General features: G+C 46.0%; 1 protein-coding gene across 1 annotated transcript in view; it reads right to left on the bottom strand.

Moving 5' to 3' along the window:
• GAS2 (growth arrest specific 2) overlaps window positions 1-27,838 on the bottom strand; it is a 232,832-nt gene that overhangs the window by 70,700 nt on the left and 134,294 nt on the right. Inside the window, exons 6-7 of the mRNA XM_054972360.1 lie at window positions 24,566-24,710; window positions 11,655-11,762 (exon numbers count right to left, since the gene is read on the bottom strand). Of these exons, the coding sequence (XP_054828335.1) occupies window positions 11,655-11,762; window positions 24,566-24,710 (253 nt within the window). The remainder of the gene's footprint in view (window positions 1-11,654; window positions 11,763-24,565; window positions 24,711-27,838) is intronic.

The raw sequence follows: 27,838 nt of genomic DNA, 5'->3' as shown, positions 1-27,838 counted from the left end.
TTTATCACAGCTAACATTTTCAAAAGATTTTGAAATCAAGGCCAGATACACGCAATTCTTTCAGTTTATCTCCACATCCTATTAACATCCCTCCATCCTTCTCCCCATCATTCCCAGAATCAAAAATTCCTCAGGTGTTGAACCTACCTCTTTAACATCATTCTATAAAGTGTGACGTATACTGATGGTACTAAACAACTAATAAACAATTATATGAATGAGAAATACATAATTTTATTATATGTTGTCTTCCTTTATTTCTGTTACAAAGCACATCAAAATTATTAATCTCCTGGTTTCAAATTTAATTTTTCTTTATTGGATTTAGATACTGCTAGAATTTATAATACATACAGATGCTCTTGGACAGACAGAAAAAAAAATCAGCAAGCAAGCCCTATTTCATCATAAATCTCAAAAGAAAAGTCCTGGCTCTGTTTCCGTAGCAACTGCATTGCCTATCTTTAATAAAGTTTGCACTGTGAGTTAGCATCTATATAGCTACTTTGTTTTAAAGATGGAGAAGAATACTAAACATGGTCATCACTGTACTGAAACTGGAGTAAGTCTGCATAAGACTGCACAGTGTTACTGTGTAATTCCATTTTTAAATTTTTATGTGTATGTTGAAAAGCATCTATTTTTTCAAGATCGCAGGACTGCAACTATACACAGCCTTCAATATTATGTGGTACAATTTCTATGCTGTGTGGAAGTATGGCATTTACTTAAATGCAAGATTAGTTTTTTTTCACAGTTATTCAGTAAAAAAAAATAGGAGGGTTGTTTGCCATACATTCACATACAAGTTACAGGTATGTTGAACAATACGTGAGTGAGTGTCTGTGTGCATGTGTATTATTTTTAAGGGGGTTGTCTAACATTCAACATTGCTTTTCTTTGTAGTTTCTTGACTCCTTCTATCTTGACCACTGCTTTTCCATGTGACATCACAAGCCCTTTCCCATGAGACTCAGGATTGAGATTCTGGAAATCTGTTAATCCTCTATGAACTCGTTAGCAGCCTTATACAAAGCTCAGTCCACCATTTGCAATATGGAGCTCATAATACTGGTGCGTTTTTAAAGGTCTCTTTTAAGGATTACAGTGATAATTTATATGAATCACTTTGAACACTGAAAGCGTTCTGTAAATGCTGTATATTATTACTACTTTGTAATAAACTGCTATGACTTTCTTCTTAAAATGAACTTGAAGTCAAAGAAAGAAAAAGAGGGCACATCCTAATAAGCAGTCAAACCTTCTCTTTTAGCTTATTTTATTATTTCACAAATACCAATTTAGCACTGACCAATTTTAACAGAAGATAGTAGATTTGCAGAAGGTCAGGTTTATTCTTTTATCAATAAACAAATGGCAAACCACCTCTGCAGAGGATAAACCCATAAAGCCCTCTGTGGCCCAGGACCCACAAATATAAAAGACTGTTTCCACCCGTTACCTGCAGGTGCACTAACTGCATTCCTCCTAGCTAGCATTTTCTTCTGATGATTTCTTCTCATGGAAACAGTCAATCAGAATTGGACGTTTGAGGAATTTTCAGTAAATGCTCTGATGTTCTGAAATGGGTTGTCCCTATGGGGAAAATTGGGGGGGGGGAGGTCCTAGGTGGCTGAGGGTGGCATTTTGCAAGCAAAATGCACCAAACCTGCACTCCTCTCACGACCACCCAAGTTTCAGGGAGATTGGAATTCAGAGGGCCATGTTATGGCTCCCTAAAGAAGGTGCCCCATCCACCATGGATCTCCATTGTTCCTTATGAGGACCAACCTTCACATCAGAAAATCACAACCAATTCAACCGAAACCAAACTGAACCAAGGAACATTTGCTTGCAAAATGCCACCCCCAGCCACCTAGAAAGCACCCTAGATTTGCCCTGCAGCATTTTTTAAAAAAATTCTCCTCTCAGAGAATCCCCATGGAAGGAGAGTAGACATGGGCATGAACAACATTACGAATGCAAAAAAGCTACGAACAGCCAGATCAGCGGTTCGCGAACAAGCTGTTCATGAGACCCCATTCTAGATGAACAAGTGGTCATTGCAAGCCTCGTTCATTGTGTTCGTCCGCTGCTTGTGAAGCCAGACAGTCAGGCCCCTTCAATCAATTCCCTTGGCAACAGAGGCAGGGCCTGCCTGAACTCTGTCTACACTCTTTCTGTCACCCTGGAAACCCCAATCTAAGCCCAATTTAACTCGAGCAGGTCTTCCTTCCAAGAGTGGAGCTCCAAATTGGTTACAATTGGTTACATGGGAGGAGACACCAGGGGGGGAGGGAGGGGGGAGGGGAGAGTTCTATGGCCATGGGAACGCTAATCTCATCCCTGCAAACCCTGTTAGGCAGTTCTGACTGCCAACCACAGCTGTCCTGTGTTGCTCTATGGGACCTCTGGTTATAAAAGGCACTGTGCTGCCAGGGTGGCTTTCAGTTTCAGCAGGCAGTGGAGTGGGAGAGAGCTGTTGCTAGCCTTTTGGGAGAGAGAAAGGGAGAGTGCATTGGAGCTGGGATTTTTTCTGTGTGTGATGGGTTGGATAGGGATCTATCCCCTCTGGTTCCAGGGCTGCTGCCAGGCACTGGGGCCAAGCTCAGTGGGCACCTCAGTTGAGGGCTCACACTGATTATTATTATTATCAGTGCCTGATCAGGTCAGGTTTCTGGGAGTGCTGGGCTAGGGCTCTAGCCCCTCCTTCTGGTTCCAGGGTTGCTGCCTAGCTCTGGGGCCAAGCTCAGTGGGCACATCAGCTGAGGGCTCACACTGATTATTATTATTAGCAGTGCCTGATCAGGTCAGGTTTCTGGGAGTGCTAGGCTAGGGCTCTAGCCCCTCCCTCTGGTTCCAGGGCTGCTGCCTGGTTCTGGGGCCAAGCTCAGTGGGCACCTCGGCTGACGGCTCATAGTGTTCTCTCCTTTCCCCCCCTCTCCTTATTTCTTGTTTGCTGGCACAATGAGGCTTTGGGCGGGGGCCAAGGATGGTCGTGGGTGGAAGTTCAAAGATTGTCCTAGTTGCCCCATGGGAAGCAGTACTGGGCAGGGCTTGGGGGGAAGCAGAACCTCCTGCTCCCCAAGATTCACCTGTGGGGGCTGTGGAGGAGGCTGAAGAGCTCTTGCTGCTGGGCGAACAGGATGTCTTTACATTTTTTGAGGAGGAAGAGGAGGGCCAGGGGTCCATGGAGGAATGGTTGGGGTTTGATGAAACATCCATCACGTCCCCATCCCAAAATCTCGGTGCTGTCTCTGCTTGCAATCCACCTCTCACTCCATCTTCTAGTGCCAGCTCTGCAGCGTGGCCTGTAACCCTTCATCTTCTTTCCCCTGGAACTGTTAGTGGGCCATGTTTCAAGCTATCCGTATGGAGGCGTGTGGTGTGGTGCCATGTTTGTGATGGCCTGGTGCACAGGGGCAATAACCTGAAGCACCTGTCATCGATGGTCCTTACTAGGCACCTGAAGACGCACCACCTGAGTCTGTGGTCTCCGTCCTCAGCCAGCAAAACATCCGGCGGGGGGAGACAGAGGGCTAACAGCTCCTCTGAGCCGGGATTAGTGGGAGGGTTACTGGAATCCACCAAGGAAGAAGCCTTGCCCCAAGGGTGCTGGTGGTGGGAGCAGAACGGTCAAGCAGGCTGCCCTTGGGGAGGTTGTTATTTATTATTTTATTATTTATTTTATTTTTAACATGCCCTCCCCACAAGCGGGCTCAGGGCAAGGAACAACTTTGATTAAAATACAGCTGAAAATCAATTATAAAACCAGAGGAAATACAGACAAAAACAGATAAAATACTGTGCCCCTTTCAGGGCAACCAGAGGGAGTGGACTCTCCATACCCCTTGTAGAGGAGACCGGTGGAAAGCTTGGCAATGATGGGCTAAAATTAGCTTCCACCATATGCCTGGTGGAACATCTCTGTCTTACAGGCCCACCTAAATGATACAAGATCCTGGCGGGCCCAAGTGTCCTCAGACAGAGAGTTCCACCAGGTTGGGGCCAGGACCAAAAAGGCCCTGGCCCTGGTAGAAGCCAGCTGAGCCTCCCTAGGGCCAGGGACAACCAGTAGATGTTTTCCTGATGAACTAAGTGCTCTCTGGGGCACATAAACGGAGAGACGGTCCCTTAGGTATGCTGGTTCCAGTCCGTTTAGGGCTTTATAGGTCAAAACCAACATCGTGAACCAGATCCGGAATTCTATTGGGAGCCAGTGAAGCTGCTGCAAGATAAGCGTTATGTGTGTCCTACAAGAAGCTCCAGTTAGGACACGCACAGCAGCATTCTGGACCCGTTGACGTTTCCAGATCAAGCCCAAGGGCAGCCGTGTGTAAAGTGAGTTACAGTAGTCTAACCTGGAGGTGACCGTTGCATGAATCACTGTTGTTAGGTTATGGGCCGAGAGGTAGGGCGCCAGTTGCCGGGCCTGCCAAAGGTGGAAAAAGGCTGCCTGAGCCACAGCCGCGATCTGGCCCTCCATAGACAAGGAGGAATCCAGAATCATGCCCAAACTCCTAACTGATGGTACGGGCACAAGTGGTGCCCTCCCAAAGGTCGGGAGAAGGATCCCTGCATCCGACAGTCCATGGCCCAAGTACAGGACCTCCATCTTCACGGGATTCAACTTCAACCTGCTCTCTTCTACCCACCCGGACACAGCCTCCAGAGCTCTCAACAGGGTGTCAGGGGCAGAGTCAGGTCAGCCACCCATCAACAGATACAACTGGGTGTCATCTGCGTATTGATGACAACCCAGTCTGAAACTCTGCACCAACTGAGCAAGGGGGTGCATATAAAGATTGAACAACAGGAGAGAGAGTATCGCCCCCTGTGGGACACCACACTCTAACAGTTGGCGTGCGGACCATCTCTCTCCCAGCGCCACCCTCTGTTCCCGACTATGGGTAAAAGAGACAAGCCGCTGCAAGGACGTCCCACGAATCCCCACATCGGCGAGGCGGTGGGCCAACAACTCATTGTTGACTGTGTCGAATGCTGCTGAAAGTTCTAACAAGATGCACAGCGCCAACCTGCCCTGATCCAGGTGACTATGGAGATCATCCGTGAGGGCAACCAACACTGTCTCCGCTCCATGACCCGTACGGAACCCGGACTGGTATGGGTCCAGGACAGAGGTCTCTTCCTGGAACACCTGTCGCTGATCTCCCACCACCTGCTCAATCACCTTTCCCAAGAATGGGAGGTTCGATACTGAGCGGTAACTGAACGGGTCAGTGGGATCCAAAGATGGTTTTTTTCAAAAGAGCCCTCACTACGGCTTCCTTTAGCACCCCTGGAAAACCCCTGGTGCTCAATGATGAATTAATAATGACCTCCAATTGGGCCCTCAACCCATCGGCACTGGCTTTCACCAGCCATGACAGGCAGGGGTCCAGGAAGCATGTAGTGGGCCTCACCAGCCACAGGTTCCTGTCCACCTCCTCTCAGGACACCAGGCTGAAGTGATCCAAAAATGGGTTGGAAGATGGCCAAGGGGCCTCCAGTTCCCTTACTGTATCAATTGTGGCTGGCAGATCATGATGGAGGGATGAGATTTTATCTGCAAAAAAGCTCCCCAAAGCCTCACAGCTAATAGCCAAATTTCCAGTTTGACAGTCTCCCTGCGATAGGGAGACCAAGGACCGAACTACCAGGAATAATTTTGCTGGGTGTGAGCTTGCAGATGCTATGGAGGTGGCAAAGTATTCCTTCTTTGTCGCCTTCACAGCCACTTAATAGGTTTTCATAAACTCTCTATAAGATGTTCTCGCCTTTTCACCCTGATTCCGCCACTACACTCATTCTAGTCGTCTCCGTTCCCACTTCATCAGATGTAGCTCCTCTGTATACCAGGGAGCCAGTCTGACACAGGGATGGAGAGGGCAATGGGGAGCAATTTCATCGATGGCTTTCGAGAGACAGTCATGCCAGTCCCCCACCAGTTCATCCAACAAACCACCAGGAGGCATCGGATCCCGCAGAGCATTCTGAAAGCCAATTGGATCCATAAGTCTCTGCGGGCGAGCATAAATCCACTCACCACCCATGCAGGAGGGGGCCAGCACAGCCAGACGAGCCCTCCGGACATGGTGGTCTGACCATGGCACCGCTTTAATAGCATCCGGGTCCACCTGAATCCCTGCCCCAAAGATCAAATCCAGCATGTGGCCCGCTTGATGAGTAGGAGCTGAAACAAATGGAGAGAGTCCCAGTGCTGCCATGGAAGACACCAGGTCCAAAGCCTGAGAAGAGGCGGCGTCATCAACATGGACACTGAAATCACCCAGGACCAACAGTCTAGGATCATCCAACGCCCACTCTGACACCGCCTCTAACAAGTTCAACAGGGTAGCTACTGGTGCGCTAGGTGGTCGGTACACCAAGTAGATAGCCAAACTCTCCTCAGCATCCCACGCCAGGCCAACACAATCAATACTGGGGATCTTTGGAGCAGGGAGAGTCCTGAAGTAGAAAGACTCTCGAATGAATATTGCCACCCCCCCCACCTCCACCCCCCGACCATCTGTCCGGGACTGATGAAGGACTGAGAACCCTGGAGGAGCCAGCTCTTTCAAGGCGACCGTCTCTCCATCCCTCACCCAGGTCTCGGTCATGCACACCAGGTCCACTCCTTCTGCTGCAATGAAATCTTGCGATGTTTTGGTCTTATTATTAATGGACCTGGCATTGCACAACATCAGTGCTGGAGGGAGGCTACACCTCCTAGCCCCGCTTCGTTGGGGTCGGGGATAGTTCTGTTGAAAAGGGTGAAGTCAAGGACTCAGGAGGCGGGCATTCGTGTCATGGCAGAGATGATTGCCCTGCAAGAATTTCCCCTATCCATCGTGGAGGGCATGGGCTTCCAAAGGCTGCTTCAGCTCTTTGCCCTATGGTTCTCCATGCCATCATGGCACACCATTGGGTGTCAAGTCCTGCTTGCCCTCTACCAGTTTGTGTGAGACATGGTGCTCAGGAAGCTGTCACCCGCCAAAGGCTGTACAGTACACTTCACAGCAGAGCCATCATGGCTACCTTGCCATCACCACCCACTGGTGGCAACCAGAGGATATCCACCACCCCAGGCCAAGAACTGGCACACAGAAAATCGTGCCATGCTTGACACTGGGCTACAGGGTAGTTCTTTTCCAGGCCCGGAGGATGGACGATGTCCATATTGGGAAGAACATCGACACCACTGTAAAGGCGGCTCTGAGGGAGTGGATGGCCGGGGGGGAAGGGTTTGTCCGTGGCTTCATGGTGATGGATGTGGGAAGCAACATGTTGGCAGCTCCGAAAGAGGCATCCCTTCCGGGCCTGGTGTGCATGGCACAAAAGCTGCACCTGGTCATGAGGGATGTGCTCAAGCTGGGGAGCAAGCCAAGGGAATGCTGGGACGCAGGAACCTTGTGGACATGCAATCTGGACAGCTGCTGGTGCATCACTTCTCACTTCTCCCGCAGCACCAACTCTTCCCGTAAGCTGTTCCAGAGGCAGGGGAGGGGAGGAACCTCAGCACCAACTCTTTCAGGACCTGCCCACCCGCTGGAACTCCACCTATGACATGATATGTCATCTGGTGGAGCAGAAGGGCCTGTTGCAGGACATTCTGTTATCTATGGATGTTCTGAGGACGGGAGAGGAGCTGAGCCTCAGCTCCATGGAATGGAGTCTTTGCCTAGATGTCCCGGATGCTGAAACCCTTTAAGGAGGCCACCGAGCTCATGTGCATGTACGAGGCCAGCCTGGGTCAGGTCATCCCCGATCCATGGGCTTGACCAGTTCCTGGCCAAGGAGCTCAAGCACGAGAAAGAGCTGCTCTCCAGGGTCAGGGACTTTGTGTGAAGGTGACGTCCCGATCCTGCTCCACAATGCGGCCGATAACCCTTTGACCTCCTCTCCCTGACAAGTTCCCGGACAGTCCCTCTTTCAACCTCTCCCTCTCTGGATGGTGCCCAAATGGCCCTTCCCCATGTCTTGTCCTGCCTATCGTGTCCTCTCCCTGACAAGTTCCCGGTCCCTCTTTCAACCTTGCCCTCTCTGGATGGAACCACTATGAACCTTCCCCACAACTTCTACTGCCCATCCCACCCTTTCTGCGAAGGCGGGAATGTGGGTTTTGTCAGCTGCCGCCACTTTTGGAACACGAAGGGCAGCTTAAAAGCTGTTGCTGATATGGTTGTGCTGCATGGTGCTCCCCATTCCATGGCACCTGCTATCCCCTCTGAGCAGGGAGGAATGGGTCCCTCCCACCCTTTCCGTGAAGGCAGGAAGGTGTGTGCTGTCTGCTGCTGCTGGTTTTGGGTGCAAGGGCAGCTCAAGAGCTGTTGCTGATACGGTTGTGTTGCATGGTACCCCCATTCACGGCACCTGCTGTCCCCTCTGAGCAGGGGGGAATGGGTCCTGTGACTTCCGTCCTTTCCGCGAAGGCAGGAAGGTGGGTGAAGCTGGCGACCGCATGCCTGTACCACGTGCACATGTAAGCTGACTCTGAGAGGTGTGGATTCTGTGGAACTGCTGTCTTCTGTAGGGTGCACTGAATAGACTGCCATGTCTGTGACAGCAGGCCGGTGGGTGATGTGGGGGGCAGCCCACAGCTCCCCACGTGGGCACCTACCTGTCTGCCCACAATCCCCTTTCCTAGGGGAACTGATGCCTCCCCCATAAGGGGGGAAGGCATCCTCCACTGCCTTGACGGCCAGCATGTGAGCCTCCGCTTCTACATGTTAGGGGTGGGCCCCACCTCCCACCCTTGGTTCTTTCCTTCCAGCTTTCTAATGATGGGATAACGCAGATATTTACACAATCCACAGGTCTCCCCAATATGCCTGTACATGGTATCTGTCTCTCCTGTCAATCCAATACAGGTAAATGTATCCATGCATCCCTCTATCCTATACACCTATCTCATACAGCTATGCACCTGTCTATTGAGAAACCTATCTATCCCATGTACCTAAACGTCCAATGCTCCATGTCCAGCCGGTGTGTTTGGGCGGCAACAGCCTCTGCACCACATGAGGTGTGGACAACAGCATTGGCCCCAATGCCATGGTGTTCCCATCTGGTGGATGTATGTTGGTGTCTCTGACCCACCAGGGTGTGTGATTGTGTGTGCAAGGCCTGTGCATATGCCATCATGTCGTGCTGGAGGGTTCTTTTTGCAGACTGTTGCTGGGTCATTTTGTTATGCGGCAGCCACCGACACAATCCACATTACTGCCTTGGTGGAAATTAGCATCTGAGAGGCCTGGTGGGTGAGCACCTGGGGTGTGCCACCAGCGAGCGGCCACCCCCTCCACCCCCTAGAGGGATCCCACCTCCGCCTCCCCCAGCCCGCCCAGCCCAGCGGCTGCCGACATCTTGCAATGTAATGCCTTGGCGGAAAGTAGCTTCTGGGAGGCCTGGCGGGTGGGCACATGGGAGGTGCCAGCGGCAAGCGGCCACACACCCCACCCCCTAGAGGGGAGGTAGCTTGCCTTCGAGTCCACTGCTTGTACATGGGGTCAAAGTCAACTGGTGGCTCCAATTGTATCGAATGGAAGTTTCCTGGAGTCATCAGATTTGGGAATGTATAACTCCACGATCCATATTGCAATCTTGACCAAATTTGGGTGGTGGCTGAAGGAGAGCCTGCTGAACATTCCCTGTGAATATGGGCTCTCTAAGTCCAATGGGGGGCATTCTGGCCCCCATGAACACCGAACACCGAACATGTTCATTAACGGGACATGTTCGTTATTGTTCGTCTGTTCGTGTTCATTGACAGCAATGAACAATGAACAGCGTGTTCTTTTTTCCCCCGTTCATGCCCATGTCTAAAGGAGAACTGCTGCTGCAGGGATTGGCAACTCTCTCACAGCCCCCTCCCTTCCCTGATCCACTCCCTCCTCCCCCTCTTACCTCTCACTCCAATCTGCTCATCCCCACTCCCATCAGCCAAAAAAAGACGCAAACACTGACAGCACTTTTTTCTCTTGCCATTCCTTAAGCAATCCAGGAAAGAAACAGTAGCCGTGACCAACTAACTAAGGCAGAATGAAAAACAAATCCAAAGAAATAATGCAAAAGTTACTTTATAAGCAAGTTAATAGAATATAAAATAAACTCTAAGTGGTCAAAAGCTGGCACAAATTGCTAACAAGTGCCCTGTGGGAGTGAAATACAGCTGCAATATGCAAAATCAATGCTTGCACGCCCCACAAAGTCACCTTGAGTAACCACAGAGTAAATGGACAGAAATTTACAGTAGCTATGCAAGCTTACAAATCAAAATACATATACAGCATTTTGCATGGCAAACACCAAGTGACTAACCAATAAATATTTGAACATACAATCAGGTTTGACCACAAATGTTCAGTAGCTATACAAGCTTATATATCAAAATTCATATACAGCATTTTGCTGTATATGACCAATAAATATATTTGAAAATACAATCAGGAGTAACCGCAACAGGTTAGCAAGCATGGAATCCCGTTTCAGGCATCCCCTTCTTCCTGGCAGTTACAGAACCTCAAGGAAAGTCACAGTCAAGATTCATGCATGCTGGCAGCTTGCTCAATGGCAAAGGCTGTATTTGCAGCTGTATTTCACTCCCACAGGACACTTGTTAGCAATTTGTGCCAGCTTTTGACCACTTAGAGTTTATTTTATATTCTATTAACTTTCTTATAAAGTAACTTTTCCATTATTTCTTTGGATTTGTTTTTCATTCTGCCTTAGTTAGTTGGTCACGGCTACTGTTTCTTTCCTGGGTTATTTACCGTGACTCTCTCTTTGTTTTGTGATTCCTTAAGCAATGGCAAGGAGTGTTCCTTAAGGAATGGCAAGGGGAAGAAGTGCTGCTATGCTACCTGAAGCTTACCAAAGCTTCGAGTTAGCTTTGCTTTGGCATTCCTGAATCGCTTCAGCAATGCTGAGGCTGAGTCAGGATGCCAAAACATCCCAAATTGGGCCCAAACTAGGTTAAACCCGGATCCAGAACCCGGAGCACATGTCCCTAGTTGCTGTTTCTGAGTTTGTATGCTTGGTAGCAGTTTTATGCAAATAACCCTGGGCACTTTGGGGAAATATTTCAATAAAATTAACCAACAAACACAACAGTCTTTCAAATTATTAAGTAATAAATACAACATCCACAACAGAAATGGCAACTGAAAAAGAAACTATATCTCTTTTTTTAAAAAGTATGACAATAGAACCAAAAAGATTAATAGCATCTTAATAATAATAGTAACTACGCTTGTATACCACTCTTCTAGACAGATTAGTGCCTCACTCAGAGTGATGAACAAGTTAGTGTTATTATTATCCCACAATACAGCTGGGGAGTTGGGGCTGAGAGGAGTGGCTTACCCAAGGCCACCTCCTGAGCTCATGGCAGTAGTGGGATTCGAACATGTAGAGTGCTGATTCACAGTCAAACCACTTAACTATTCAGCTTTCAGGAAGTATCTTGTCCATACTGATGTTTATTAAAATGTGACAGAGCAATCCTGAACAGATGCTTAGGATGGCATTCTGAGTATGCAAGAAGTGTCCCTTCGTGACTGTATCCAATAGTGTCATGGACAATGGAAAGACAAAGATCATTCACTGATTTTAATATACACTGATTTACAGAAGAGCTAGTAAGCCTTTCTTACCCTGATGAAGAGGATCTTCTCCCCAACTCTGTATCTTCCTTGTGAAAGCCGCTCCACACAGAATTTACTAGGGCATTTACAAGGAGGATCTTCCGAAATATGTTTTACCTAAAAAGGGAGGTACAAACCAATAATATCATTACTTGCATGTATATCGGTTTAATGGAGTTTTTACTAACCTAAGCAGAAGTACATATATCAGTACATGCTTGATTATAGTGGCATGCATCTCACCACTCCACTCCACAAAGTGTAAAACTTTCCTTCAACATAACTGGCCTTTCCTCTGGTGGAAAACTGCTTAAGCTGAAGAAGTCTCCTTAGGCTGGAGGAAGGCATTATCTTTTGTGCAGGTAGGATACATGCTAGTGTCATTATAACAGACTATGTACAACTTACGTATTTGACAGTTACTTTATGAACAGATCTTTAAACTATTCAGAGCAGAGAAACCTCCATGACTCAGAACCCTTATTTCTGTGTGGCTGCCTCCATTTATGTGTACCCACAAAAGACAACTGCAATAATCCGATCAGTGACAACTGTTTCTGTTCAGAGCCATAATAGCAGCTGCACTACTTATGGCAAGGAGTGGGGGGGGGGGGAGTGAGGTGTTTGTTGTGTCTTGGTGAGCATCCACACTTCCCTCTCCCCTTGGCTATATCCATTCTTCAGTTGCCACCACCAAACTTAAATAGGCTTGTCACTTCACCAGCAGTTTGGAAAATGGTGAGCCTCGATCTTGTGCAGAGGGTAAGGAACTGTTGACACAACTGGTTCTTATTCAAAGAATGATCTTTATTGTACTACTACTACTAGGATATATTTTGCAGAGCAATGTATATATAAAGAAGATTATATCATGACAAGGTGGGTTACACAGCTAAATATGAAAACGAAAAGCTACATTCCTAAGATCTAACTATGTTACTTGAAAGTCACTAGAGTTACCTCAGCATCCTATAATGATTCCTCAAAATGGGGTGCATCTTCTGGAGTGTCCTGGGGTACTCCCCCCTCACTCTAGTTCCCAGATGAACAATACCACAAAGGACTATAAACCTTGTAAACCTTTCTCCTGAGAGGTGGATTGTGCCCTCTCCCAATTCTGAGATAGGACAAGTCTCCGTCCAAGCTCCATATTATCCCCAAACCCAATCAAGTCGTCCCCACAGCCCTGGTTTTTATGATACCATCAAAGGTCAGAAAAACAGCCATTTCTCCTTCACAGGATGACAGTTTGAGCATACAAGTAGGGGACCTGTTAGGAATTGCGGGGTGGTGGTAGGGGGGGAATCTCATTTCCCCCTCCCCCACCGCGTCCTCTTTCCCTTCTGTGGCCTTCCAATAGACTGTCCTTATTTCCCCTCTTTGTTCGTTCCTTCTCAACCACCTTTGCCTGTCTCCATCTTCACCTTTCCTCCCCCCCCCCACCGAAGCCTCTTCCCTATGGCCCAGTTCCATGACGGCAGGTGAGCCGGGCCTAGTACATGGTGGGGAACCTGTGAATATGTACAGGTTGCACTTTTAGGGTTGCATTCCCCCTGCCCAGGGCGGGGTATTCCCTGTTCCCACCTCCTTCCCCTGACCCAACTTACCTGGCAAGCAGGGGGCATGCTGCACCATTGAGTGGCACGGTGCACCCCCACGCCCCAGCGTGGTGCACCCCAAGCAGCGCGGCACACCCCCGGGTGGCATGGTGCACCCCCACACCCTGCCGCGGCATGCTCCCATGCCCCACAACAGACCCGTTTAGGGCCGAATTGGGCCTGTGGGGGGATTCAGTCCTTTGGCAAGCGTGGGAGCCCTCTATTGCCCTCTTCTTCCTGAGAAGACATCAGCTTTCTCTGGGATTGAGTCAGGTGAATTAAGGGCCAGCATGATCTCTCTGTGACATAACACCTTGTGCTGTTCAATGGGCTTACTGAGGTCACGAAAGCCTTAAGGCTGCAGTAGAAAAGAGCAAGAGTCCAGTAGCACCTATAAGATTAACAAAATTTGTGGTATGGTATGAGCGTTCATGAGTCACAGCTCACTTCTTCAGATACAGCTAGAATGTGAGTCCATCTGTCCTTATATCTTGGGGAGTGGAGTGATTTCAGATGCCGAATAACAATAGTAGGTAAATGACAAAAGTCAGTGAATGACAATAGCAGGCATGATTGGATAGGGTGTGATATGCAAAGGGGTGGTGGTTGTGGAGAAACCAGCATTGGTAATGAGACAGGAAGCCTAGGTCTCAATTCAAGTTCAGGTGGATGTGTTGTCTTGAGTTGCAATTCAGCAGTCTCTTTCTAATCTCCCTTTGAAATTCCTCTGCAGGATAACTGCTATTTTTAGGTCAGCAACTGACTGTCCTGGAAGGTTAAAATATTCTCCCACTGTTTTTTTAATGTTGTGGTTTCTGATGTCAGACGTGTCCAGTAATTCTTTATCGAAGGGACTGGCCAGTATGTCCAATGTAGAGGGTGGAGGGGCATTGCTGACACGTAATGGCATAAATCACATTAGAGGCTGAGCAGGAGGATGAACTGGAGATGATATGGCTGATGTTGTTGTGTCCACGGATGGTGTTGCTAGGATCTATATGAGAGGCAAAGTTGGCATCTTGGTTTGCTGCAGGCCTTGGTACCAGAGTCCATGTTACTGTTAAGTAGTTTATCGTTGTTTGTAAGTAGTTGTTTTAGGTTAGCGGGCTGTCTGTAAGCAATAAAAGGACAGCCCCTCAGTGCCTGTGTAAGGGAAGTGTCAAAATCCTGCATGGGTTATAGGTCATTAATAATGCATTGAACTGGCTTAAGTTGGGAGCTGTAGGTAACCATTGGAAGTGTTTGGTTATTAGTTTCTTTGGGCTTGTCTTGTAGCAAGTTTTCCCTGGGTGTCATTCTGGCCTTTCCAATCATCTTTCTTACCATGTCAGAGGGATAGTGTAGTTTTGAAAATGCCTGTTGCAGATCTTTCAAGTGAGTATCTCTGTCTGAGGGGTTGGAGAAGATGCAACTATAGGATAGGGCTTGGCTAAACACAATGAATTACTTGATGTGGTTGGGATGGTGGCTCAAGGCATTTAGAAATGTTTGCCAATATGTCAGTTCCTGGTATAATGTGGTACTTATGGGTCCCTCGTGCATCTATACTGTGGTGTCCAGGAAGTGTATTTCTTGTGTAGAGTGATTCATAGTTAGATTGATGGTGGGGTGGAAGTTGTGGAAAGTCTAATGGAATTTCTCAAGGGCTTCTTTGCCATAAGTCCAGACAATAAAACTGTCATCAATTAATCTCAGGTAAAGGAGAGGTGCCAATGGGTAGGAGTTCAGAAAACACTGTTCTAGGTCCACCATGAAAATGTTGGGGTACTGTGGAGCCATGCAAGTGCCCACGGCTGTGCCATTGATTTGGAGGTATAGGTTCTCACCAAACCTAAAGTAGTTATAGGTGAGAAGAAACATGCAGAATTCAGTGGCAAGATCTGCTGTAGTCTTGTCAGGGATGATGTTTCTAATGGCTTGCAGTCCATCCTGATGAGGGATACTGGTGTACAAGGATTCAACACTCATGGGGGCTAAAATGCTCTTTTCTGGGAGATGGTTGAAAGACTGGAGTTTCCTCAGGAAGTCTGTGGTATCACAGACATAGCTGGGAGTATTTATTTATTTCAAATTTGTATTCTGCCCTCCCCGCAAGCGGGCTCATGGTGGATAACAACATATTAAAATACAATTAAAATACAGTTAAAAATTCATATTAATTAAAAACAACACATTTATAACAAGATGGTGGACAGCCTTCACAGGGAGGGTTTTATACACCCCTTTTTTCCAGGCCGGCGGAGGCCCAGCCTCAGCCATATGCCTGGTGGAACAACTCTGTCTTGCAGGCCCAGCAAAAAGATAGTAAGTCCTGCCAGGCCCTAATTTCAACAGACAGAGCATTCCACCAGGTGGGAGCCACGACCGAAAAGGTCCTGGCTCTAGTTGAGGCTAGGCGGGCCTCCTTGGGGCCAGGGACCACCAACAGCTGTTTGTCCCCTGATCGGAGTGTCCTCTGGGGAATATATGGGGAGAGACGGTCTTGTAGATACGCTGATCCCATTCTGCACAGGGCCTTATAGGTCAATACCAGAACCTTGAATCTGATCCAGTACTCCACTGGCAACCAATGCAGCTCGCGTAAGAATGGTGTTATATGCGCCTTATTTGGCACTCTCATAATAACACGCGCCGCTGCATTGTGTACCAGCTGTAATCTCCGGGTCGGGTTCAAAGGCAGCCCTGCGTAGAGCGAGTTACAATAATCTAGCCTAGAGACGACCATTGCTTGGATCACTGTAGTTAAGTCATGCGTTGACAGGTAAGGGACAAGTTGCCTGGTCTGCCGCAGATGGAAAAAAGAGGACCTGACAACCACTGTGACCTGTGCCTCCATTTTCAGGGAGGCATCCAAGATTACCCCTAGGCTCTTAACCCTTGGAACTGGCACTAATGGTGCCCCATCGAGGGCCGGGAGCTGGAGTCCCGAACCCCATGGCTCAAGTACAGGACCTCCATCTTTGTCGGGTTCAGTTTCAGCCAACTCTGCTTCAACCAACCAGTCACAGCTGCAAAAGCATGTTCCAGGACATCTAGGGCTGAGCTGGGCCGTCTGTCCATCATCAGATACAACTGGGTGTCATCTGCATATTGATGATATCCAAGTTCGAAACTTCACACCAACTGGACAAGGGGGTGCATATAGATGTTAAACAATAAAGGGGAGAGTATTACTCCCTGTGGGATCCTGCACACCAAAGGGTGGCGAGATGACAATTTCTCCCCAAGCGCCACCCTCTGTCCCCGACTGTGGAGAAAAGAGACAAGCCACTGTAAGGCAGTCCCACGTATCCCCACATCGGCGAGGCGGTGAGTCAGAAGATCGTAATCGACTGTATTGAACGCTGCTGACAGATCTAATAATATCAGCAGCACCGAGCTGCCTCGATCCAGATGTCTACGAAGATCGTCTGTGAGGGTGACCAGCAATGTCTCTGTCCCATGTCCCAGATGGAACCCGGACTGGAAGGGGTCTAGGGCTGAGACATCCTTCAGGAAGCCCTGCAGCAGTTCCAATGCCTGCTCAATTACCTTCCCCAGAAACGGGAGGTTTGAAACCGGGTGGTAACTGACCAGGTCAGTAGGGTCCAGCGATGATTTCTTTAAAAGAGGCCTTTCCACAGCTTCCTTTAATGGCCCAGGAAAACCCCCGGAGCCTAAGGATAGGTTAACAATGGCCTCCAGCGAGGACCGCAGCCCCTCGGCACTGGCCTTTACCAGCCATGATGGGCATGGGTCAAAGGGACATGTGGTGGGCCTAACTGATCGCAGGGTCCTGTCAATTTCCTCCCCAGAGAGTGGGCTGAAATGATCAAATATTGGCCCCGAAGACGGCCAAGGGGTCTCCAGCTCATTCACTGAATCAACTGTGGCTGGCAACTCACGGCGGATAGACAAGATTTTATCAGCAAAAAAGCTCCCCAAAGCCTCACAGCTAATATCTGAATTCAAAATTCGATGGCCTCCCTCTGGCAAGGAGACCAGTGACCGAACCACATTAAACAATTTTGCTGGGCGTGAGCTAGCTGACGTGATGGAGACTGCATAAAACTCTTTCTTCACAGCCTTCACCACCACCTCATAGGCTTTCATAAACGTCCTATAAGATGATCTTGCCTCTTCTTCCCGAGATCGCCGCCACACACGCTCAAGCTGTCTTAGCTCCCGCTTCTTCTGTTGGAGCTCCTCTGTGTACCAGGGAGCCCGTCTCGCACGGAGGCGAAGAGGGCGATGGGGGGGGGCAATTTCATCTATGGCTTCAGAGAGCTGGCATTGCCAGTCCTCCACCAGCTCATCTAACAAACTGCCGTGGAGCATTGGATCCCGCAAAGCATTTTGGAACCCAATCGAGTCCATAAGTCTCCGCGGGCGAGCATAAATCAGCTCACCGCCCTTGCAGGGGGGGGTGGCATCCCCAGCCGAGCCTTCAGAACTGAGTGGTTTGACCATGGCACTGGTTCTACCTCTTCCAGATCCCCATTTAACTCCATCCCAAAGATCAAATCTAGCGTGTGGCCTGCTTGATGTGTAGGGGTCGATGCAAATTGGGAGAGTCCTAGTGCTGCCATGGAAGACACTAGGTCCACAGCCTGCACAGAGGAGGCATCATCGACATGGATGTTGAAGTTCCCCAGCACCATCACTCTGGAGTACTTCAAGGCCCACCCCGCTATCATCTCTAGCAGACGCGACAGGGTAGCTTCTGGTGCACTAGGCGGTTGGTACACCAGACAGCCAAATTCTCCTCGGCACCCCACACCAGGCCTACACATTCAATGCCAGAGATCTCAGGGGTGGGGAGCAGCCTGAAAGAGAGAGACTCTCAGACAAGGATTGCCACCCCTCCCCCCGACCTCCTATTCGGGACTGATGGAGGACTGAATATCCTGGGGGGGGGGTCAGTTCTCCCAGGGCAACTGTTTCATCCTCCCTCACCCAGTTTTCAGTCATGCATACCAGATCCACATCACTCACTGCAAAGATATCTTGCAGCATTTCGGTCTTATTGTTTATGGACCTGGTATTGCACAACATCCGTGTCGAAGGAAGGTTCTTTTTCCTGGCTCCATCACCAGTGTTTCTCAGGATGAGACGCAGGTTAGAAGGGCACGGAGCCATTCCATATCTCCGTGCCCTTCTCCACTGAGACCAGCTCCCACCGTCATACCTCCCACATCCCCAGAGGACTGGGCCCTCCTCCCTATGTCCACCATCATCCAACATACTCTCCATTTCTCACAACAACAACAACAACAGGTGAGCACAACATTAATTCAAGCAACTGAGGCACTTCAAGATGTTCTTAAAGTACCTCAGGCAGAGAGAGGGGTGGGGCTGAGAGGCTGGCTTCTCTCTCACCAGCAGGCAGGTGTTTGCTCTTCACCCTCCCTCCCTCTCTGGCAGCTTAGGCTCCTGGAGGCAACATTCTTAAAGGAACGTTGTATGGTCTCAGGATGGAGTCCATATATCCTGATACTTTATCAGTGATGGTGCCTATGCTCGAGACAATGGGACATCCAGGGTAACCAAATTTGTGTATCTTTGGCATGAGGTAGAAGGTGCCCGGTCAAGGTTCCAAGGGTGTACCTGTATAAATTTGTTCCTGTATGTATGTTGGGATGTCGTACCACCATCTCCACTCAGAGATGATTGGGAATGCAACACAAGGACTTCAGGACTCATTATTCTCAAATGAAAAGCACTTATATGACTGGTAGGCAAATGGTAGGCTCCAATCCCCTCCCTTGGGTAGTCTTCTGATCTATTTCTGGAGGTTGGTTAAAACAGTTCTTTTCAGAAAGGCTTGGTGGAGATTAAAAGAACACTGCTCCAAGAGTTGTATTTTTTTTAATACAAGTGTTGTTGTTTTTTAACTGCTGCTATTGTTTTTTGCTTTTGTTTTTTACTATTTTACTATTGCTTTAAATAAATATTTTCTTCCCATTTAAACCACCACTGCTCCCTATACATTATGCACTAGCACAGTGGGTATCCACAGAATAGAAGAATGCCACACTGATGAGCTAATGCTGAACATGTAAGGACTAGCAAGTCAATTTAAACAAGAAGCTTGGGAGAAGGAACAATCTGTTTCTTCATATAATCTGCAGTTCATATAATCTTGATTTTTTAAAAATGGCTCTAATTCTAATGAACATAAGGAAGCTGTGGTAGAATATGAAATACATCTGTTCACGAAGCCAGTCATTTTCACAAAGCCGCCACTTGCAGAATCCATCACTGCTTATATTATCCTTTTGTTTCTTTCTTTCTGTCACCAGTGCCCTGTTGATCCACCCAACCCACCATTTGGGTAATAACTGATATATATGTTGAATTACATTAATATTTAATATATCTTGGACTTGTTGGTGAACTGAAAGGAGCACAAATATCACTGCCAAAGAGCAGATCAGGTTGAATGAACTCTAATTCGACATTCAGGTACTACTGCTGGTTTTAAAAAAGCAACACTGCCAAGGACATGAAGACAATAATTTCTGCACAATGTAGTTCTGTAGGAAGAAAGCTGATCTGATGTGTTGATGTCAAAGGAAACAAAATGAAGGGAACACTTCCTAAAGATTTCATCGACTTCAGCTAATACTCTGGAGAACTTTGAAATTTTGAAGCTCTAGTACATAAAGTAAACTCTGGTAAAGTGCGGTAAATACATTTGATAATAAACATTGTCCTACATAAGAGCCCTGCTGGATCATATTAAGGACTCAGCTATCTCAGCATCTTATTTTTGCCACCTCTAAAATAGCTAGTCAGGTGTCTACAATCAGGGAATGAAGACAAAATAAATAACATTTTGGTGTTTGGTAATCTATTTTAGTTTACTGAATTTCAGGAAGAGATTTCCCACACAAACAATAAAAGACAGGAAATATGATTACTCTCTGTTTTCTACCATGGCTTCTCCCAGTTCCTGAACTCCTTTTTTGGAGCCAAAGTCTGCTTTGTTAGATATGCATATATTTTACATTAAGTGACAATAAATGTTATTCCCTAACAGAAGCTTGATTCACTGAAGCTTGAAGGTTCACTGAATTGTGCCATTTATGACTTGCCCAGTTTTAATTAATCCACAAGTCTGGAAGTATTATTACAAGTGTCACAGATACGGCCAGAGGTATAGGCAAACAGTTGCTGAAATTGACCAAGAAGATCATAGAGGATATCTCTGCACGCAGACATTTAGCTTGGCCTCATGGCTAGAAATGCCAGAAATGGAGTCAAGAGACTTAGAATGGAATAGGGCATGAAACAAAGAAGTAACACAAAGGAGTTACAAAGGAGTAGAATTGCTGTCTAACCCATATCAGTACTATGCATTGAGTCCCAGGTACAAAGAGCACCTGAGTATGGAAAGAATGTCCAACTTCACAAAAGTGATGATATGATTCAAGGATGGTCTTATTGATTGAGGGCCAAAAAGATTTTAATTTATATAAAAAACCTGTGATCACTACTTTTACATAGACTTTGTTAAGATACAAGATTGAACAAACAATTTTTGTATATTTTAAAAAGACATTTCAAGTATGGATAACCTTGTATGGTGATTGAAGTTAAGATAATTAGTTAGCCAAGAATCTGTGTTCTTATGAAGTGGGATTATTAGTTGATGTTAAAAAATGTTTTTCCAATTCTATAAATGTGGGAAGTGGCATTGATCAGGTGATTTTTTTCTAGAAGGAGCTCCTTGTTTGTTATCTGCTTATCTTCTGGGTAAGAAACTTTTATGGACTCATGTAACTGTCCTCCTTTAATGATCCATGTAGCACTGATGGATGATATGATTTTCTGATGATTTAGTTAATGTTAAGAATGCAGAATAATCATGTTTTAATAAAGGCTTAGAACAGAAGCAGAGATTGTCTAATAATATTTGCTTGTGTATTATGCCCATTAAGGGACCAAAAATGTTACTGAGGTGTACCTCTTGCCAGGAGTTAAATGATCTGATATAGCTAAGCTAACTGGATGTTTAAGGCTTCTTAAGTGCACACCTAGATCTAAATCAGGCCTGACCAGAGTAATGCAGAACATAGGGTTGCTTGTTTGTTGCCCACTGGAGCCTGAAATGCCAGCAGAAGAAAACGGAGAGTGCGTCGGCAATAAGCCAGCACACTGACATCACTTCCAGAACTGACATTATTGGATGCTTAGGAGTTTTCAAAAACTCTAGTTTTATCTGACTTTTTTGCAAATCCCAGACTGATTCATTATGTTACTTTTTGTTTTCATTGGAACTGTCAGTGTGCCAGTCCTTAGCCCAAATGCTCTTGGGGGTTGCAGGTGAGGCCTGGCAACCCTATTATGTTTTTACTGGGATGATTTATATTTAATAACAGGCAAAATCAGTTGGTCTTTCTTCTTCTCCTATCTTTCTCTTTCTCCAATAATTCCTGGAAGTGTGTCTATCAAATGGAAATACTGGAGCTGATCTGTATGTTGGAAGAAAAACATTCATGTTGCTTTTCCACACTGATAATGCAGAACTGAGCTGCGTTTTGCTATTGATTCTTGAAAAATTCTTAAGCCCATATATTCTTTTGTCTCAGAAGAGCAGCAGACAATGGTCTCACTAATACAAACCAACAAGGAATGAAGACCTACTAATCTTGTCAGTGCTGCTTCTCAGAAGCAATGTGTGAGGGGGAGAATCTAAACATTTTTAGGTCAGGACTGAGTCCTGTTTGTGTCTGGACCATGTGGAAATTAATGTTGGTTTACAGTCAATGAGCTGAAGGACATGGAAGGTCATGTACCTCCCTGAAAGAATTTAATCTTTGCTCTTTTGCTTCTAGTCAGTAAATTAAAGGAGGTCATCAAGCCATCCTTTATATTCTTTTTCTCCCCTTTCCCTTACCCCTGAGAAATGCAGTCACCTTTCCTCTACGTCCTATAAACTTTTCCTCTATCTTTTCCTGACAGCTGAGGTGAGAGAGTTTGAAAAGATACAGCAAGAAAAAAATGATAAGCCTAACTCAGTTTGCATTTCAACAAATTATATTTCATGAGTACTGTTAAATACACCAAATTCCATCTGTTCACTGTAGTTCAAGGGTGGCAAGGGGGTTTTCAAGGAGCTCTTTGTTACTCCCAGGTGGCACATTTATCATGTGATATAGGAGCTGACATAATAACAGGTTCTTTTTGTAGAATACATTTTAAACATTTTTCTGTTTAACCATTTAGTTGCCCAGGCAACTACTGATTGGTCTTTAAGATGAATTGCATGCAAATGTCCCAGATTTAATCCCTGGTTTCTCCAATTAAAAACATCTCAGTGAGAAAGGCAAGAAAATACCTTGGACAGTCATTGTCAGTCAGACTTTACTTGGTTAAATGAACCAGTGGTCTGATTTGCTGTAAAGTAGTTCACATGATTAAATTGTGAACAAGACCTCATTAGGTCTTAAGGAGCTGCTGCCGTATTTAGCCCAGGATCATAAATGAACCTGTAGTATAACTCAGTACATGGCAAAATCAAAAAGAGTCCAGTAGCACCTTTAAGACTAACCAATTTTATTGTAGCATAAGCTTTCGAGAATCAAGTTCTCTTTATCAGATGCATGATACAGAGACTGGTCAAATACAGAAGAGGAGGGAGGAGAAGAGGAGGAGAGAGAAGAGGCAATTAGGGGGGGAGGGGGAGGGAGCAACCAAAACATTCCTTTGCTAGTATATGTAAACATCTCCTTTTAGTGTGTGTATCAGTTGGCTTCAAAGGAGTTTGCCCTGTTAGTTTGTAGCAGCCAAACAGCTAGACCATCCAATTCCAATGCAGTATGAGCCTTCGATAACCACAGCTCTCCCTGCCAGATGCATCTGACAAAGAGATCAAACTCCTTTGAAGCCAACTGATCAAAAGATGTTTACATATACTAGCAAAGGAATGTTTTGGTTGCACCCTCCCCTTTCCCCCCCTAATTGCCTCTTCTCTCTCCTCCTCTTCTCCTCCCTCCTCTTCTGTATTTGACCAGTCTCTGTATCATGCATCTGACGAAGAGAACTTGATTCTCGAAAGCTTATGCTACAATAAAATTGGTTAGTCTTAAAGGTGCTACTGGACTCTTTTTGATTTTGCTACCACAGACTAACACAGCTAACTCCTCTGCATCAGTACATGGCAGTTTCATTTATTTAGATGCCATCATACTTTGCAAGCTGACACAAGATACATTACTCAACCCACTGAAATTTTACTGTGGATGTATTTAATTACTTCATTTATATCCCATTTTTCCTCCTGGTGGAAATCTAAAGTTGCTTCTCCCTTCTCCATTTTATCCTCACAACAATCCTGTGAGCTAGGTTAGGTTGAGGGTGTGTGACAGGATCAAGGTCTCCCTGCAAGCTTCCATAGCAGAGTGGAAATTCAAACCTGGGTCTTTCAGATACTAGTCCAACACACTAACCACAGTACCATGCTATCATTACTTATTTTTTTATCCTGACTTTGATTCAGAAGAATCACCAAGACAACATACATAAAACTAAATACAATTAAAGTGGAGATACTTCTATTCTCTTCAATATTGGTCATGCTCAAGTGACATGATTACTTGGAGATGGTACCAATGCCAGTTCCAGGAATTTGAGGGCACTGGGCAAGACACACTCAGTGCCTTGGAATGACACATCATGTGTGCAGGGTGACTCATGTGGACCTGGCAATATCCCTCCCATGTACTTGTTTTATTTATGCATGTATCCCTGCAGCATATGTTATCTCTATACTGAAGCAGGTCTCAAATTTCACACTACTATATGAAAAGGATCTCAGAGTAGCTTACACAAAGCAAACGGCTTCTCATCCAGAAGCCTTCTAGCTTCAAATGTGGTAGCATCAGATTTTCCTAGGCCACTAAGCTGTATTCCAAATGGATTTTACTATTATTACCTGTCCCTCATCTCATATCTCCTTTCTGTCCAACCTGATACTTATTTCCTTGTTCCAAACAAATTACTAAGCTGCAAAAAATATTGATCAACATTATGTTAAATAATAAGTGTTACATTTCTACATAAAATTATGTTGAATGTCAAATTTAACTTTATTAACACAAAACTAAAATTTCTTTGGCACAGAATTTGAACTCTGGACACTAACTGTGAAGAAGCCTAGAGAATGAAGCCATCTAAGCGTTAACGATTCAGTACCTAACAGATGCAGTCACCTTGAAATGTGGATATTTCTCTAAAAGTATGATAGTTAATCCTGTGCAGCCCAGCACTGTAATAACAATATGACAGGAACCACCAAAATATTGTTGTCAAAGTATCACCCCTTGAGGTTTGCCTTACCGCATCATCCAGGAGTTTTCCTGTGCTCTTTTTGCCAGATGACTTTGATGGAGAAGGTGAAGGGGATGGAAGAGGAGTTGAAAGTGTTTCTTCTTGTTCAATTTCTTTCTCTAGCTTTATTAATCCAGGAGGCTCTACACCAAACCTTTTGAAGGCATAAAATTACCAGAGTTTACAAAGTAGTTCTTGAACAGATATGTAGATGTTCTGATAGGTTAATAATAACAGTAAAGTTTCCTAACATAAAAAATAAACAAAAATATAGAGCAAGAGTACGTGAACCACAAGCAGAAGGTTCTCGTGGCTCTTTCCCTGCTTTTCTTGTTCTCCAAAATCCTCCTAAGACCTCCCCCCTTGCAAATATTCTAGGTGTTCAGGAGAGCCACATGGACAAAATACCATGAGGCACAGGGGGCTGAATAAGGAGGAACAATTGGGCTAAATTAACATTAACTGATAAACGAAACACAGCTGAATAAGCTTCTGGTTGGTACAGAGTAAGAAAAGGGGATTTTGCCTCATTCACAGTAGCTCCCCTTCCAGCATGTGGTCCAGAAGCCTTAGCACTGGCTGTTCAGGATTCATATTGGGCTTCTTGAGGAAAGATCCATTTCCACAAGTACAGTGAATGCAGGCCAACCTCCAGGTGGGGGTTGTAATTCTCCCAGAATTACAACTGATCTCCAGACTACAGAGATCAGTTCTCCTGAAGAAAATGGCAGCTTCAGAGGGCGGTCTGTATAGTATGCCATAGATTTAGGTTAAAGCCCTACCCCAAATCCCCCCCAGGCATCATCTCCAAATCACCAGCCTGAAGCTGACAATCCAGCCTACCACTTGTCTTCGGTGCTTTATGTCCCAAGAATAAAACTGAGTATAAATTATATTCAACTACAGCAGACTCTTGGAGCAAACACATTGATCTAATGTGGATACTGTAGTATATAGCAGCATTAATGACAATCATCAAATTTAATTTACAAAGCACCTACAATTAATAAGTTTTAAACGATAAATTAAAAAAAAACACTAATCCTCCCTGGGGCTCACGATCTAAAAATATAGTGATATAATAGAAAGGAAAGGAGAATAGATAGGCAGGGAAAGGGGAGAAGATGGAAACAAAATGAAATGCAGAAGAATGGATTCTGAGCCAAAGCTAGAATTCATAGAGAGAAATAAAATACAGAACAAGTAGGTTTTAAAATGCTTTTTAAATGAAGTGAGAGAAGAGGAAAGAGGCAGAGAATTCCCTGCACAGGGAGGACAAAGCAAATGACTGCAGACAAGATAGTGCTGAGGAATCATGAGGCCTAACCAGAAGATTAGATTGAGCATAAAGAGTAAGATAGTATAGAAGGGTTATTCAAGGACATGAAGCAGAATCATAAAGTGCCTTCAAGGCAAGAATTTTATAATGAATTCTGACAGGAAAATTTAGCCAGTGAGAAAAAGATGTGATGGTTCATAATCAGAATGAAAAGAAAATGAACGGCAGACTGAGGATGTGGATAAGAGAAGAAAGATGAGAAACTGAGAGCAGTATGATCGAGATCAGGAAAACCCCCACAACCTTTAATTAATCTTGCTGATTTCTAACTTTGTTTCCAGTTTTTCAACAAAGTTACAATTGTGCAAAGATAAATTAGTTAGCACATGCCAATGAATAATAGTTGTCCTTTTGCAAGGTAGATATAACTATTGCTTTTTAGGTAAGCAATGAAAACCTGTTAGCAGTATTTATTTATTTATTTATTTATTTTATTCAACTTATACCCCGCCCTTCCCACTCACGGCAGCTTCCAACAAATATATTATTAAAAGTACAATAAAACATTATAAATAGTATTAAAACCAATATTGAAACACAATTTTATATCAGTAGCATAAAAATCCAGGCACCACCAAACAAATCTGGCCACTACAGAGTCCCCACAACCCATGGGTATCGCCATGATGTACCTCCAGGGCAGCTGCAAAAGGAGGGTGTGGCAGTCAGAAAAGGGGACAAAAAGCTGCCCCCTAGTCATAGGCGTGGTGGAACAGTACTATAAAACTATCTGGTTTTCATCTGGTAGATGAAGAAAGGAAAAAGTAGATTATGACAGGAAAGCTCCTTATTCCATGTACAGGAGCTCTTAATGGGATAGTGAAGATAAGAAACCTCATTAAGCAGTTGTAATATCTTCTATAGCAGCCACTACTGCTTGTAATGGAAGACAAGTGAGAAAAAATGTTATCCTTACTGAAGCTGTTTCCTAAGGCTAATTGTTCCATTAAAAAACCCTTGGGGGATGGCTTGGAAATTTATTTACCACATCAGAGAATTAGGGCCGAATTTGCCCACCTCTACCGAGGCGACAGTGTACACCTGTCAATGGAGGGCAATGAGATTTTTCTCGATGACCTGTGGCAAGGGCTTTGGTTGGCTTTAAGCCACCTGTGGGGCGCAAGGGTCTAAGCAGAGGCTTGACCCTTGCGGTGGCAGGAGAGTTTTGGGAATAGGGCGCAGGCTGGTGAGCACCTAGAGGCGCTTCCCCATGGGTGGGGAACAGGGTCTGCCAACAGTGTGGTATGCTTGTTGATGGCTACCATAACATGAGCAGACACCTATGAGGATCCCCAGGGACAAAGCCTTCCCTCATGCTGTATGGCTGGGGCATTAGGTGCTTGATGGGGTGATCCATTTGCCTGACAGGCTGGGTTGCAGCCATTCCAGGGATGGCCTACACCTGGGGCTGTGGGGCTCGCCAAACAGGTCAAGGTTCATGTGTGACCCTGTGGCTTGACCTGTACCGCTTAGTTAGCCCTTGCCATGGTTTATGTTTATGGTCATGTTAATAAATGGCCCTTTAGTTCCAAGCTTGTGTCTGTCTCTTCATTCCGGCTGGGGTTGCAATTTGGCTTACCCGGCTGCAGCATAGCTGCATAAGCCGGGAGCCGGCCTTTGTAGCCCCACCCGGAGGGAGAGACAGGCTCCCTTCCCGGGCATATGGGACTTTGGCCAGGGGTGGAGCCAGGAGCCTTTTACAGGCAGCTCCGCTTTCCCCGGCTACAGTTGCTTCACGTGCTCGGCCCACCTACCTCATCCTGTCATAGTGCAGGATTAGCCGGCTGCTGTTTCCAGAGCCAGGTAAGAATTTTTTACCCTTTCCCCTGATTGGCTGTTGGAAGGGGGGGGGGGTTCGCCTACCTTGCACTGCTGGCAGAGGTTTGAGGTATTGGCCTGGGTGGTGCTGTTTTGGTTAGGTTTCTGGCAGGAGAGTTTTGGGA

Source organism: Eublepharis macularius, chromosome 2 (genome assembly GCF_028583425.1).
Source record: "Eublepharis macularius isolate TG4126 chromosome 2, MPM_Emac_v1.0, whole genome shotgun sequence".
Taxonomy (NCBI): domain Eukaryota; kingdom Metazoa; phylum Chordata; class Lepidosauria; order Squamata; family Eublepharidae; genus Eublepharis; species Eublepharis macularius.
This window is presented reverse-complemented; position numbering and strand designations above follow the sequence as displayed.